Genomic DNA, 16369 nt, shown 5'->3' with positions numbered 1-16369 from the left:
CTTTTTAATGTACTTTTTAACTTAGGAGAATTACTGTACTGTCACTGATGAAAATATTTTCCAAAAGTTACTTGAAAACCTGGTAATCCATGGACCAGATTATTCAACAACCAAAAAATGAAGGTTTGAAACCCTCATTGATTTACTTGTGTGTGGGTTCCCTCCATTCATGTAGATTGCACCCCCTAGGGTTCAGAATAGTTATTAATAGTTTGTGGGGCAGGAAATCAGTGGAGACCCCAGAGACCTGTGCATGGGCCTGACTTGTTTTTAACAATTTTATCAATGACTTGACTCAGATAAAGGCAAAGATTATGTGCTCTGCTCAGAGCTGAACACAGTATCTGGTATTTCCTAAGCACTATAGAATGCTTATTCCTTCCCTCCCTTCTCTCCCTTCCTCCTAGATCTGAGGCCATGAACTTTTCCCAGGAAAAAATGCAAATTCAGTAGACTTCATTGTTCCAGATTAGGAAACTTAAAAGACCAAAGTGAAATAATTTGCGTAATGTCATGCATATGTTATGCACACATGTGATTTTATATGTATATATATACACACACACGTGCACATGTGTATATATTTAAATATATATGTGTGTGTATGTATATATTTTGGACTTGATTTTGTAAGTATACAGGGAGTTCTTGGTGTGTAAATTTCCTTCACCAATGCAAATAAGGAAATACATTTCATCTATCAGTCTTAGAGCTGCCTGGGGCACTAGAGGTTAAATGACTTGCCCAGAGGCACCAGTCTATCTGAGCTGGACACATGATTTGAAGCCTGCCTGACCTCAAGGCCAGCTCTATCTCTTATGGTAGTTATCACTCCTTTAATCAAAATCTAATTTTCAAAGGAAGATCTGGGTAAATCAACATAAAGGACTCTTGCCATGTATCCCAAGAGATAAGGTGTTTCTAACCCAAATCTATCTTCTCTAGAAAGATCACTAATAGAGAATATAATTTTCACCACTATCAGATACAGATGAACATTTTGTGTTGCTAATATAAATACTGTCTAGACAGGGGATATTTATTCTTGATAATTTACCAAATTAAATGTCTTTCTTACCTTCATTAGATGTATGGCTGCTGCGATCAAAGATGCAGGCATCTCTCCTGAAGATGTGTCCTATGTCAATGCACATGCCACTTCCACTCCTCTAGGAGATTCTGCTGAGAACAAGGCCATCAAACAAGTCTTTAAAAAGCATGCTTATTCCCTTGCAGTGTCTTCCACCAAAGGAGCAACAGGACATTTGTTAGGAGCTGCTGGAGCAGCAGAGGCTGCTTTTACTGCCCTAGCTTGTTACCATCGAACACTGCCACCCACCCTCAACTTGGACTGCTTGGACCCTGAGTTTGACCTCAATTATGTCCCACTGACTGCCCAGGAGTGGAAGACTGGAAATAGATGCATTGGACTGACCAACTCCTTTGGCTTTGGTGGGACAAATGCAACCCTTTGTATTTCTGGCATGTAGTATGTCTATTTTGTGTGTATGTGAACCCTTATGCATGATGCCAAAGATGATCAATCAGATAAAGAAGTAATATATATATATATATATATATATATATATATTATGGAGTCTCTTCTTGATGTTTCTGATTTAGGGACTTTCTAGATAATATATTTCAGAGACCTCTAGATAGTTTTTCATATTTCATCTTCCATCTTTTTCCTTATTTTGAGCTGAAATCTGCATCCATAAAAGTTCTCCCTGTTGACCTTAATTCTCTCTTCTGGAGCCCCCAGCATCAGACTTGGCCCCTTTCCACAGGATAGCTGTATAAATATTTAAAGAATCCCTTAGATTTTCTGTATTCTTCAACAATTGTTGCTTGTTCTCTATGAGATTAATAATGGGTCTTCAACACCAAGTTTGCTCCTTTGAAAGATGACATCAAATTAAACATGGCAGCTTAATTCTCTGGGAGCCACTTCATAATGTATTTTGTTGGGAAACTAAATATTATTTATACCATCATTGAGAAAATTTGTTTGAAAAAGCAGATTTTTAAAAATTGATTATGACATGTTTCCCAATTTGTTTCTGGCATTCCGAGATACTAAGTTGTATATAGTCCAAAATAAGAAATTTATTTGAAATTTTGGACCTTTAATGACATGAAGTTAAGGTTATTTTTTCCCTGAAGTTCAGTCATTATGCAGACAGTTTTTTGGAGGTTAGAATAGGATCTTGTTTTTTTTTAGGTTTTTGTAAGGCAAATGGGGTTAAGTGGCTTGCCCAAGGCCATACAGCTAGGTAAATTATTAAGTGTCTGAGAAGGGATTTGAACCCAGGCACTCCTGACACCAGGGCTGGTGCTTTATCCACTACGCCACCTAGCCGCCCAGAATAGGATCTTAAAAACAAAAATCTGGACCTTTGAGATCAATGATGAAGGGAATTCCCATCTAATGGATCTTGCCAACCATTCTGTCCCTGACAGTCTCAGAGGTTAAATGCCCACGTCACATAGTATATGACTTGGGCAGGCCTTGAACCTGGGTGTTCTGTTTGTGTTTTGCCTCTAAAACTACCTCTAGAAACATGAAAGGGGTTAAGGACTGAAGAGAAAGAAATTTTAGATAGTTAGAATTGTCTTATTGGAAAATTTTGTATTACACGAGGATTTACTCATCCAGTCATCAGTAAATATGGACCAGACACTGTACTAGGCTAAGAATTCAAAGCCAAAATGAGCTAGTCCCTTATCTTATAGAATTTACGTTTTTGAGGGATTATAATAAAATAGAGATAAGGCAGTTCAATTTTAAATATGAGATGCCCTTGAACAACCCTTTGACTCACAATCATGTAGTGTCTACATGAACAGCTAGCCATAGGGACAAGGAACTTGTTATTATATAGGCTCATTATGATATTTTTTTTTCCTCATCTTGAGCTGAAATCTCCTCCATGCAATTTTCACTTATTGATCTTGGTTCTGTCTCTGAGAACCTCAGCATAAATCTCAACTCTTTCCCTTAGGATGGTCCTAAAATTTTTTAAAGATTACCATCTTTGCTTGATTTTTTTCCTCAGCTAAACATTTTTCAACTCCTTATAATTCCATTACCAGAAACAACCATGCTAGCCGATTAATCTCTTTGGGACATACTAGTTATTTTAATATCTCTTCTTCTGCCTAGAGCATAGTTCAATAGGACTAGATCTCATTCAAACTGGACACTATGTGAGTGAAAACTATATTATATGTTAACTATATGCAAAGTACTGAAAATAAAACTAGAAAAATAAGCCAATTCCCAATTCCAAGGAATTCCCATTCTAATATGGGAAATAGCAAAAGGGAGTTTCAGTTGCATGTTGGAAGGATTCATGGTCTTTAGGGTGTGACCACAAAACAGATGGTAATTGCTATTCTTTCATGTCACTTTTATTGATAAAAATAATCTCAGTTCCTTATGTTGAACCATCTGATAGTTCCAAGGACTTTGGTGACAAGAACTCTTTTCTGGATCTTGAGTGACCATGACTATAGGCATGGTGGGAGCAGTGACTGGGCTGTGTCCTGGGACAAGATGATGCTGAGGGCATTGGGATGGAATCGTGGCTCTTGGCTTCAGGATTCTGGGCTGCCTCCATCAGGGTCTGAGGAGAGATGTGAATCAAGGGAGTGGTGGTGGTTTGACTAAACACTGCCTCCTGCCACTCCCTTGTGTGCTTTTCTGCTTCAGCAAGACTGGCTTGCCTGCCCTCATTTCCTTTGCCATATATCAATTAAGGTAACCAAAGATTGCATTAGGGATTGACTGGTTTGATTTTAACAGCCACTTCACAAAGACTTGTGTTAAAACTGTAGTAAGCTAAAATCCCAGGTTTCTGTGGTATGTATTGCTAGGCTAGGTCTCCCTCATTCTGCACATGTGCAGTTACATTTTCAAACTATACTGAGGACTTTAAATTTGTGTTATTTACTCCTAATTCCTTGCATTAATCCAACCTGTCAAAAGTTTTTTGTTTCTTGATTTTGACATTTGACTCATTAGCTATCTTTTAATTCTGTGTGTCATCTACAAATCTGGATGTTGGTGTCTTATACCTTCATTTAAGTCTTTGATCAAAAATGGTGATTGTATAGGATGGATTGTATAGTCTTTAAGATAGGTTCATCAATCAGGTTCTAATCCTTACCATACTCCCAACCCCCTCACATCTCTTCATCTTTTCCCCCTTGTAATCCTATAAGACAAATATCTTTGAAATCAAGATACTATGGTCTATAGAATGTCTTGATTCAGTCATATTAACTTTAAATAAATGAAGTTAGTTTGGCATAATTTATTATAATTAAATGCATAATGGTTCCTCATTAGTTGTAGAGAAGAGATCAAAGGAATGGGGATTCTGGAAATAAGTTATCACCAAATCCATTTTATCAATTGGGGAATGACTTGTAACCTTGTAAATATGATGCAATTCTCTATATATTTTAGTAAATGAGACCTTTATCAGAACCCCGACTGTGAAGATTGTTTCCCAGCTTTCTGCTTTCCTTCTAATTTTGGCAGCATTGGTTTTATTAGTGTAAAAACTTTTAAATTTAATACAGTCAAAACCATCCATTTTGCAATTTATAATGTAGTCTATTTCTTGCTTGGTCATAAATTTCTCCTCTTTCCATAGATCTGACAGAGTATTTCTTGGTCTGTTAATTGGTCTGTGGTGTTGCACTTTAACTCTGTATTTTGTACCCATTGTGACTTTATTTTGGTATAGGGTGTGAGATGTAGGTGCATACCTCGTTTTTGCCATACTATTTCCCAACAATTTTTGTCAAACAGTGAGTTCTTATCCCAGAAGCTAATGTCTTTATGTTTGTCAAACTGGATTACTGTAGTCATTTACTACTGTTTGTTTTGAACCTACCCACATCAACTGATGATCACCAAACCCAAGAGCTAGACAGAAAGCTGTCTGCTCCTATCTGAGGTTGACTGAGAACTTTCCTGATAGGTGATCCATGTATCCTTGGCCTCGGCGAGAGGGAACCCACAGCCTCTGAGGTAGGCCATTCCACTTGCAGAAGCTCTCTGTGAAGACGATTCCCTTTCACAAGCCTAGATCGACCTCTATGACCTTCATCTTTTGGGGCAACCAATGAAATCCACACAATAGCCCTCAGGTATTTGGAGACAGTTGTTATGATCCCTCTTTACCTCTCCGAGTCCTCTGTTCTGTAAGCTATTTCTTATCAACGGTATTCTTCTTTTCACCTTCCATCTTTCCATCTGGTCATTCTGCTCTTTGTCAATGACTTCCTGAAAAGGTCAGGTCCAGATTTGGTTCTAATTGTCTGGATGCCCTCTGACCCGGGAGTGGAAATGCTACCCCTCCATTCTTTGTGCCTTTTAAAACTCAGACAAGGGGGTCTTCTCCTCATGGGAGAGTGGAGTCTGCAGAGAGAAACTGAGGGAGCTAGGGAGCTGAGAGCTGAGTCTCAAGGAACTCCCCTGGTGGGCAACCTGGGCGTTGTAGTCCTTTGTGAGTAAGGGAGCCATGACTCTTTTTGCAGGATTCAAGGGTTAGTAGTAAGAGAAGGAATAAGTAACACTTTACAAGTATTATCCTAGTTTATCCTCATACTTGATAACATTTTAAATTTAATATCAATTATTAATATTTTCTCTATTAAATCTAGACAATTAAAAAAACAGTAAATCGAAGCCTGATTTGTAGCGAGTCCTCATGTTCAGTGTTTGCTGATTTTCTAGGTGTAAATAAATGTTCATGCTGAAAATTTAGTAATTGGTTCTCAGGTCTGAGCTGGCTCCAACACAGCCCTGGGTAAAGTGCAAAGACCATTGTACCTGGAGTTGGAGGATCTGAGTTCAAATTCCCAGTCTGATTTAATCCCTGTATGGCTTTGGGTAAGTTACCCTCTGAGAGAACCTGTTTCCTCATCTATTTAAACAAACAAAGAAAGAAGGATTTTTTTTTTTGTTTTTGCTAGGCAATGGGGTTAAGTGGCTTGCCCAAGGCCACACAGCTAGGTACTTATTAAGTGTCTGAGGCCGGATTTGAACTCAGGTACTCCTGACTCCAGGGCCAGTGCTGTATCCTCTGCGCCACCTAGGTTCTTTCCAACTGAATTTTTTTCCCCTGTGCTAGGGGCTAGTTTATCAGTTTACATGCACTTATTCCTCATATCCATGCAGCTTTGAATTTATAGTCTAGAAGTGTTAACAAGGAGCAGGAGAAGGTGTTTTGAGAGGCCAAGTATCAACTAGTATGAAAATAGTTTTAAGCCCCCAGGTATTGCCTCCTGAAACCTATTTGTTAGGTAATTGCTCCCTTTGCAGTATGCTGATAAAACTCAATATAAAACTAGACCCTTGGATTTTAGTCTTGAATGAGTAGAGATCAGCTCTGCTGCCCAAGGGGGTAGCTGGGAAGGGATTTATAATAAGAAACTATAAAGACATTAAGAGGATAAATAGAGATTGGTTCCAGATATTTGTTCTGCTGTCACTAACTACTGAACCCTTCTCATTTTGCTGTCTTGTTGGCACTTGTGACCCAAATTCTTTCTATCTCAACTTCCCTTCCCTCCCCTTGGTTCTCTTTGTCCTTCACAGGACTCAGATACTTTGTGATGCTGACTCAGTTCTCAACTATCCCAAGACTTGAGTCTGACTCCATCCTCACATACTCCTAATTCTGTGACCTTGAATAAGTCACTTAATCTTTCCCATAGTCATTGTAAGGATCAAATGAGATCATATTTGTCAAGTTTTTGCAGATCCCAAAGCATTATGTAAATGCTAGTGATTAATCTTAACTCTGCTTTTTCTTTTTAGTTTTTTTTTTTTTTTTGCAAGGCAGTGGGGTTAATTATTAAGTATCTGAGGCTGGATTTGAACTCAGGTATGCCTATCCACTGCACAACCTAGCCGCCCCTTATCTCTGCTTCTTAATTTTTATATCACTCCTTCATTAATATTATTTCATTTGTAACTTAGTCAAAGCTGGTCTAGAGGCATCAAAAGTTTGCAACAACTTGTGTGCAACATTTTAGGGTGCAGGAGCGATGCTTTAAAATACCTTTTCTAAATTCACATTTTTTAGTGTTGAAAGAAATATCAGAGTTTGGAAGAGTAGTGTGTTTGGAATGAAGGTTTAATTTCTTTTGGGCATGCTGAGAGTAGTCTCTAGAATATCCAGGCTGAATAGCCAGAATGGACTGAAGTTCAGAGGAGAGATTGGGGCTGGATAAACAGATCTGGGAGTCATCTGCACAGAGATGATAATCTTATTTCCATGGCAAAAGTGAGAGGGTCCCCTGAAGCGAAGAAACAGTGAACGTGTTAATAATTTTCTCTGGCATGATCAAGTTGTGGGTGAAGAGGAAAGGACTGAAACTGGGGGTGGGCAGGATGCTCTGGGCTCTGGTAGCCCAAGAGTTGCTTCTGCAGAGCAGTTTTTGGTTCCTAGAATTAGTTTTATTAGACTGAGATCAGAGGCCTGGGGATTTTTCCCCTCTACAATAGGTGGAGGAGTATCACTGATCTAGGAAGATCAGGTTCTACTGTTAAAGTATTTTTCTTTAGGTGATTTAGGGTTATGACATCATCATAGTTATATGTTTTTTATCCACAGCTGCAAGGGCTTTCAGAGGCCATCTAGTGCAACCCCTTCACTTTACTAATGAAGAAACTGATTCCCCAGGAGCTACCTTGCCTGAGGTTATGAGACCTTTATCAGTATTTAAAGTTATCAGGTAAGAACCCTACAGCCTGGCAGTTCTTAAAATTTTTTCTGGCATGTGAAAAGATGATGTTGACTATTTCCTTGGTTGCCCTGTTGATTTTTCCTCTGTTGTCAGAGTGTGTCTTTCACTGGCTCAGGTCACCTAAAAGGAAAATGGAAGGAATTAAACCTGAGCCAGATGGCATTTGGAACAATCTTGGCAGTAGTTATTTAGATTTGCTAATAATTTTGATTTGGTAAAGACTTAGCCAGTAGAAAATTAGAAATTTTAATGAGGGTATCTCATTAATTGTTATTTACAAATAATTGGGTTATAATCTAATCAAAGGAGCTTGGCAGAGTAATTCCCATTTCCATTTTTAGAAGCAATTATTATTTAGTGTTTAGCCCTTGGTGTTGTGTTTTTTTTTTTTAAGAAAATGCGTGTAATTATTTATTACTCATTATTCTTTGAACTACCTCAAAGGATTTTCACAACATGTTCATCTCTATTTCACACCTGGGAAAAGCAGGGCAATCCTTGTGTAAACACCCAAGTAGCTTGTTGTGTTAATAAAAGTGTAACAATTCCTTCAACTGGTACCCTGCTCCCCCCAAGGTCACATCTCTAACATTGTACTCACCCATATCAACATAAACTGCCTTTGTCAAGATAAGCTCATCTGAGTGTTGGATAGACTGGCCATGTCTTCATTCTGTTGAATAAATTTCTGTATTCCATTCACATGGACAAAAATGACCTATTCTGTCATTGGTACCCATTTCCTTCTCTCTATCCTTTTGTTATCTTAAAAATATCTTTTGCTTTGTTTCTCCTCTTATGATTCTGATTTTTACTTCTGACCTCCGTTTGAAAAATTCAAAATAGAGAAGGACCAGAGATTAGTTGGAAGATCTGAAGATGTTTTGTTTGAAAGAGAGAAGACGTAGGGGTTAGATTGGCAAATTGTCACAGCTTTGAAGCACTTTCATGCAGAAAGACTGATCAGGCCTGCTACACTTGGCCCCAAAGGCATGAGATCAGATGGCTGTAGAACAGTTTGCAAACTAAAGATCTGTCTAAAGAGCTATCACTTTTCCTAATTCTCATTTTTATATATTGATAAATAATATATTTATATTGATTTTGTTTTTAGATTTTTTTTTGCAAGGCATTGAGGTTAAGTGGCTTGTCCAAGGCCACACAGCTAGGTAATTATTAAGTGTCTGAGGCCAGATTTGAACTCCAGTACTCCTGACTCCAAGGTCGGTGCTCTATCCACTGTGCAACCTAGCCACCCCTTGATTTTTTTTATCTGTATTATTTTACCTGTTACCTGTGTTTGAATTAGATAATGTTTAAGGTACCTTCCAACTTTACATTCTATGCTATGACTCTTAAGGGCAGATATTAGACCCTTCTTGTAGTCATTTGTTTTTTCCCACCTTTTTGGAACATAACATTCTTCAATAGACCAGTGCCAAGAGATTCGCCTCTCTACTGAAATATCCTGGCAGTATAGAGTTGGACAAGTCACTTAAATTCTAAGACATCAGATGCCACTCAAGAAGATGCTGACCTGCTTTGAGAGAGGGAGTTTTCCTGTCTGGGCTTTTCCAACACCAGAGAAATCACAAATCCAGCTCCTTTCCTAACCACTATCAACTTGCACAGTGTCCTACATAAAGTTAATGATACTAATGATATCTAGCATTTCTAGGGGACTTGAAGCACCATGAGATCATAGATGTGGAGCTGGAAGGGACCTCGGAAATTATTAAATCCAAGTATCTTCTTCACCTGAGGAAACAGATCACAAGAGGTGAAGGAACTTGTCCAGGCTCTCAAAGCGAGTAGGTATCTAAGGGACAAGTCAATGCCAGTTCTTCCAGACTCCCAGTCCAGCTCTTCAACCAAAGCATTTGTGTCGATGATCTCATTTGAGGTGCATAATTAATCTTAGTATTTATTATTAAATCATTATGATTAAGTTAAATATTAGGTTTCAGCAATTTATGATAATCTGAAAAGAGACCTGTTTTTTTTTTTCAGGCCTAGTTATCTTATAACACACTGGCTCTGCTAGAGATATGCTCATCCTTCTCCTGGCACCTTTTTCCCTGTTTTAGAATCTTCTGTACCTGGAACCTCCCCTGTGCTAGGAATTTTCATCTCTTCAATCTTCACAGTTGCCATTTCCCTGTCTTTGATTTGTGCTAGAGTGAGCTAGAGTGTGGCCTCATGTGAGACACTTCCCCCAATCTCTTCCATGACTACCTGGAGCCCTTTTCATCATGTTAGCTCTTGGATGGAACTGTCCCAGGTGCGTGTCCACAAGCCTGGATTCACAAGGTCTAAGAAGGGAAATTTGGGTTGATTTGTTCATTTGTTTCCACTGACAACCATGGCCTGAGATCTGATTATACTCTTGCCTCCCTCAATTCCGATCTAACCATATCATTGCCAGTCTTTATCTTACCTTTATTCATACCCTTGAATGTGTCATACTAAAAGCAAAACAAAACTAATTCTTGCATGTTCCTGTAAGAAAGGTTTAATACTTTTTACAGAGAATAATTAGTTCTTCTGTGAACTTGCTTTTGTATCCCCAATATAGGCCACATTTAGGGGGCAAAGGGAGATAGAATAATACAGTGGAAAGAACATTGACTTTGGAGTGAGAAGATCCAGGTTCAGATCTTGTCTCTGATACATATAGTATGGGCACATTTTATGACCTTTGTCTTTGTAAAAATGAGAGTATGGAACCAGATTACTTTGACCTCTGAGGTTCTTTCAGTTTTTTTATTTTTACTTCTCTGAAGATTCAGTCATGGAATATAGCACCCAAAGTGCAGGGGCTCCCATCACTGAGTTTTCTTTGAATTTTCTTGTCACAAAACAAACCAACATTATATATTAGTTATCCCTTCGGGAAGAAACTTTCTCCTCTTTAATTCTATAGAACAATCTTGGATGTAATGAGCATAACATCTGCTGCAGAACCAGGGTACCTTAAATATTGTTTTTTTTTTTTTGCATTTGTAATGAGGTCCATCCCATTTTATTTTAAAGAAATGGCTATCAGTTTCAACTGCATAGAAAATTGTGTTCTTGGAGGAGAGGAAGATAATCTCTAGAATAGTTTGTTGACTACCATTGTTTGGAATTTTGGCCGCTGCAAGGAAGGCACAATCTTTTCATGATGGCAGTTCATATATAAGAAAACCAAAAAGCACCATAGAAAACTGTCAATACACAAGATTCCTGAAAATATATAATAAAAGGACTGAAGACAAGAAATTGTCAGCAGCAAGAATTGAACAGCAAGAGATATCTAGAAGCACAAAAATGTCAGATGTAAGGAGATGAAAGGTGCTTTACAATCTAGATTTTTAAGATCATCTAAAAACTTTTTAAAAATTATTTTAAAGCCTTTCATTAACAGAATATTCAGAAGGTTGGCAGTGATGTTTTACAGTTTTAATATTGAACCAGTTTCTGTACTATAAGAAAGTGCAACTTCAAAAAAAAAATATTTTCTGGGTGACTACTCTAGCTTCTGGCTCTCATCTCCATTGCAAATTTTTGAGGTTCAAAGCTCTCCATGAATATTTTACTCATGACTGAAAGAAATCTTCAGAGGGTTGGCTTGTACAAGTCTTCAGCTTGAAAATCTTTCCTTGACCCTTAAATTATCGGCTATGCCTTTGATCATTCCCCCCCCCCCAATATACATTTCAACTCGATTGCACACTAGCCTTGCTTCTTACAAAATGTTCATTTTGCCATCAAAGTTAACTGAATCAGCTACCAAGTTCCTCTGGAACCTAATTATACAAGATTCCTGATTCCAGACAGGGAAAAGGTAATTTTGCCTACAATATGTCAACTTCCATGGAAATCTCTTAATTACTTATTGGGTTGGCATTTTTGCCTTTTTAAAAAAAATGAGAAAGCATGATTCTTAGTGGTTTTCAGTTTAATTGTCCATCATCTTCTTTTTTGATTTAATTCTTTATACCCCTGACCCTTCCTGTTTCTAACTCAAGATTCCCTACTGTACTTCTATCAACTTTTTGTCTCTGTAAGCCTACGGGCAGTTTCTTTCTTTCAAGTTTATTTTTAAAAGCCTTTTACTTTACACTTATTCAGGTCTTTGCCTGCTTCAGCTTGGGACATTGTTAGGCATTGAAATAAAACAAGACCCTTGGGCTCACCAGTTAACAAAAGGAATTTTACTTAGCTAGTTGTTGGGTTATTTCAGTTATGTCTGTCTGTTTGTGATCCCTTTGGGGATTTTCTTGGCAAAGTTGTGGGAGTGGTTTGCCATTTCCTTCTCCAGTTCCTTTTAGAGATGAGGAAACTGAGGTAACACAGGGTGAAGTGACTTGCCCAGGGTCACACAGCTAGGTAGTGTCTGGCACTGAATTTGGACTCAGGACCACAAGCTTCCTGATTCCAAAGCTGATACTCTAGCCAGCACCGCTTAAGCTGCCCTTAGCCAGTTGGAGGAGAAGGATCGTCAACAAGGATAGACATGGAGGACATCTCGGGGAGATTCAGGTGTGTCTGTATTGACCATTATTTTCTACCAAGCAGCCATTATAGAGATCCTGGAGCTTCTTTTGCACTTATGTGAACAGGAAGTAATTACCAATAGCTTGAACCTAGAGTCTTCTGGACCAACGAAGTAATGAGAATGATTTCAATATTTTTTTTAATTTAGTATTTTATCTTCAGTTACATGTAAAAACAATTTTTAATATTAAGTTTTAAAATTTTGAGCTCCAAATTATCTTCCTTTCTCCTTTGCCACCTTCTACTTGTAAAACCTGTCCCTCCCCCCATTAAAAAGGCAAGCAATTCAATATAGACTGTACACATATGGTCATGCAATACATTTCCATAATAATGAGGTTTTGAAAAGAATATAGACCAAAAAAAGCCATCAAGAAAAAGAAAGTATGCTTTAATCTGTATCAGACACCATCAGTTCTTTCTTTGGGGTTGAATAGCATTTTTCATCATAAGTCCTTCAAAATTGTCTTGGTTCATTTATTGATGAGACTAGCTAAGTCATTCACAGCTGATCATCTTACAGTATTCAATACCTCTTAAGAAAAAACCAGGCTGACTTGCAAATGGAAAGGATAATGTTCCTACCACAGCATTATAAGGTCTGTCAAGAATGAGGTGTGGCTCCAGTTGCCTAGATGGATACAATATTAAGCAACTGGTGGAAGACTCAAAAGGTAAGTTTTGATTTTTTATAAAGAAAAAAAAATTTCTACCAAACAAAATTGTCCCAAAGTGAAATGGATTGCCTGGGAAGAGACTGGGTACCCTCCCATAGGAGATCTTTGAGTAGAGGGTTGGAAGTTCATTTTGGGGAAATGTTTTAGAAAGGTATTTTGGTTGAGAGTGGATTGGATCAGTCTTGAGGATTTTGTCCAACTCTGGGATTCTGTAAATTAAAATATTATTAATATATTTTATTTTTATATCATCTTTAATTTTCTAATATATTCTTCCCTCCCTCACCCTGAGTCCTCCCTTATAACACAGAATAAAAAAAAGAAATAAAAGTAGTTTGCCAAGCTAACTAAATTACTAATCAAGTTTGACAGTGTATGCTGTGTTTCACCTTTATAATCCCCTGTTTCTGCGAGAAATGGAGGCTCCTTCTGAGTAAGGAACATTTCATTCATTATATTTGTAGCACGATACCTGGCAATAGAGCAGAAGGGTAATAAATCTTGAATATTGATTGTTGATTGAGGGAGATACATTCTCATAGATCTTCAGTGTTAAGTCTAGCCATTATAATTACACAACATTTAGTTTTAATTCTTGATGTCATTGTTTTTTCCTTTTACATTGCTATTGTTCATTTGGAATTTGTTCCCCTAGTTTGACTTACTTAACCAGCATAAATTCGTGTCTTCCTCTAACTTGGTATATTTTTTATATTTATCATTGTATAGCAAAACAATATTACTTTATACAGATGTTCCACAGTTTGTTTAGTCATTTCTCAATCAGTGGTCATCTATTTTATTTCCAGTTCTTTACTTCTATGGGGGGGTGCTATAAATATTTTGATGAACTTGATTCTTCATTTCATATACTCAATCAGTTGCCAAATCTTGCCATTTCTAACTTCACAATATTTCTTTTGTTTGACTCCTTCTCTCTACTTAAACAGCTACCATCTTGCATCAGGACCTCATGGACTCTCTTCCTGAAGTGTTCTCTAATATGGCTTCCCAACTGATCTTCCTCTCCCAAGTGGACTCCAATTCATCCTTCACTCATCTACCAGTGCTTTTCCTTAAATTCACATCTGACCGTACTACTTGGTAGTCTGACTCCCTTTTGCCTCCAGGATCCAATCAATATAAACCCTTCTGTTTAGATTTTAGTTCCTTTACAATCTTGTCCCAACCTGTCTTTTCAGCTTCACTGAACATTACTCACCTATCTCTGTGGTTCAGACAAACTGCTCTTCCCTCTGATCCTGAAACATAATACTTCTCCTCTTTGCCATCTCCTGTGACTGGTCTGTACTCCCTCTTCACCTCCTCTTTCTCTTCCTTCAAGGCTCAAATCCTGTCCTTTACATGAAGCCATTTCTGATTCACTCAGTTGTTAGGGCTCGCTGTAATGATGTTATTCTTATTTTATTTTATTTTATATTTTATTTTATTTTATTTTATTTTATTATTTTATTTTATTTTAGGATTTTGCAAGGCAAATGGGGTTAAGTGGCTTGCCCAAGGCCATACAGCTAGGTAATTATTAAGTGTCTGAGGCCAGATTTGAACTCAGGTACTCCTGACTCCAGGGCCAGTGCTCTATCCACTGCGCCATCTAGCCACCCCCTACCACCTAGCTGCCCCCATCACCTAGCCGCCCCCAACGATGTTATTCTTCAACTACCTTATTTCTATTCTACATGTGTTTATATATGAGCATATCTCCCTCATTAACATCTAAGCTCCTTCTGAGAAGATTATTTTATTCATTATTCACTATCTCCAGTGCTTAGCACACAGTAATCATTTAACAAATACTTGATTATTGATTGATAGATTAGGTAAACCAAAGTTTTAGTGACTAATCCTTAGGGAAATTGTAAAGAGAATCTTTTTTTTTCCCCAGACAGTTTAGACTTTATACTATGTGCCCCTTCTAGCTCTGGAATGCTGAGACCATTTGACTCCTCTCAGTTTATCGCCAATCCTTCTTCATCTCAGTGCCTGTCCTCCGAGGCTCTGCCCCAATTTATCCTGTAAATATCTTGTTTGCATAGAGCAATTTGAATGTTGTCTCCCCGATGTGAGCTCCTTGAGACCAGCTACTGGGTTTTGCCTTTTTCTATTTCCCCAGAGCTTAGCTTGGTGCCTGGCCCAAAGTAGATATTTAATGGATGCTAGTTGTCTGATTAATTGACCTGTTGATAGGAATGATCTGTTCATGACTAGACATTTCAGTCAGACAAGAGCACTATCCCTCAAACATCATGAATCTTTCAAGATTATGTTCTTATTAAAAACAAGCTGATATATATATATATATATATATATATATTTTTTTTTCTTTATCTTGGGCATATCTCCCTAAGTTTTAGTCCACCATGATCACACCCACTGACAGGAAGTTCTACTCAAGCTAAGGTATAGAATTAAGAGAACCAAACATTAGGGATGTAGACCCCATAGAGGAAAAAGAAAACACTATATTCTTGCCCTAATAATTTTCTGTGCCTGAAGGGATAGTCTATAGTATCTACATAGGTTTCATTTGGCAAATACACAGAAATCTCTCAACCGTAAATGCCAAGTAATTATAGGCTTCTGCAAATGACTTAAGGATTACCTAAGTAAGGTAAGTTACTATGCAACCTGCTAGAGGGGAAAAAAATCTTTAGAATTTATCCTGTAATTAGGCAGTATGTACTATTGTCACGCCCCAGGGAGATGTCTTTTGAACAGACGTGATATTAAACATACTTTAATAAGCATAAGAATGGTGTAATTTGAAACTAGGGTGCAGGCCTCTATAGGCAAAAAGCTAGGCTAAGAACTGAGTCGAGTGGGGTTCTGGGAGTTCAGTTTGCAGGAAAGATAATAATAGAGCTAAATGAAACTTGGTGGTTTCTGTTATTCAGTAGAGTGCATGATTTTGTTTTCATGTGGGTTTGTCTCCCCTTTGAAGTGAGAGTTGGGCTTAGGAGCTTTCAAAATTCAGACAAGAGGTTTTGGAAACAAGGGGCAGCATCTTTCAGGTTCCCAGCTTCTAATAAGATCTGAATCTTGGCAGGCATTTTGCTGAAACAGTCTGGCCTCCTGGGAGAAAGGCAGGAAGTGACATATGCCAGGTGAGTCTAACCATGCCATCACCCTGACTACCACATCCCTTGAGATCTAGATGGAAATTACCCAGAAGCCTTGGGGATAGCAGTGCTCTTTGTACCACTATCCCTATGTCCAGACTAGACTCTGAAGCCATTAATAAAGAGAAAAATTATTGTGGAGATGGAGACCACCTTCCTTACTACCACTAAGATCAACAACTGACCAGCTTCCATTGATGAATAGTTAAGCCCAAAATCCACAGAAGTGACAACACTCCCCTA

General features: G+C 38.0%; 1 protein-coding gene across 14 annotated transcripts in view; it reads left to right on the top strand.

Moving 5' to 3' along the window:
- Window positions 1–16369, top strand: part of OXSM (3-oxoacyl-ACP synthase, mitochondrial) — a 215589-nt gene that overhangs the window by 3727 nt on the left and 195493 nt on the right. For 9 of the 14 annotated variants that reach the window (XM_074195674.1, XM_074195669.1, XM_074195672.1 and 6 more), the window contains exons 4-5: window positions 1088–1452; window positions 7638–7758. In XM_074195674.1, coding sequence (XP_074051775.1) covers window positions 1088–1452; window positions 7638–7758 — 486 coding nt within the window. The other 5 variants (XM_074195678.1, XM_074195679.1, XM_074195680.1 and 2 more) reach the window with 4 other exon arrangements.

This window comes from Macrotis lagotis, chromosome 7 (assembly GCF_037893015.1).
Source record: "Macrotis lagotis isolate mMagLag1 chromosome 7, bilby.v1.9.chrom.fasta, whole genome shotgun sequence".
NCBI lineage: Eukaryota > Metazoa > Chordata > Mammalia > Peramelemorphia > Peramelidae > Macrotis > Macrotis lagotis.
Note: the sequence above shows the minus strand (reverse complement) of the source record. Positions and strands in the feature narration are given on the sequence as shown.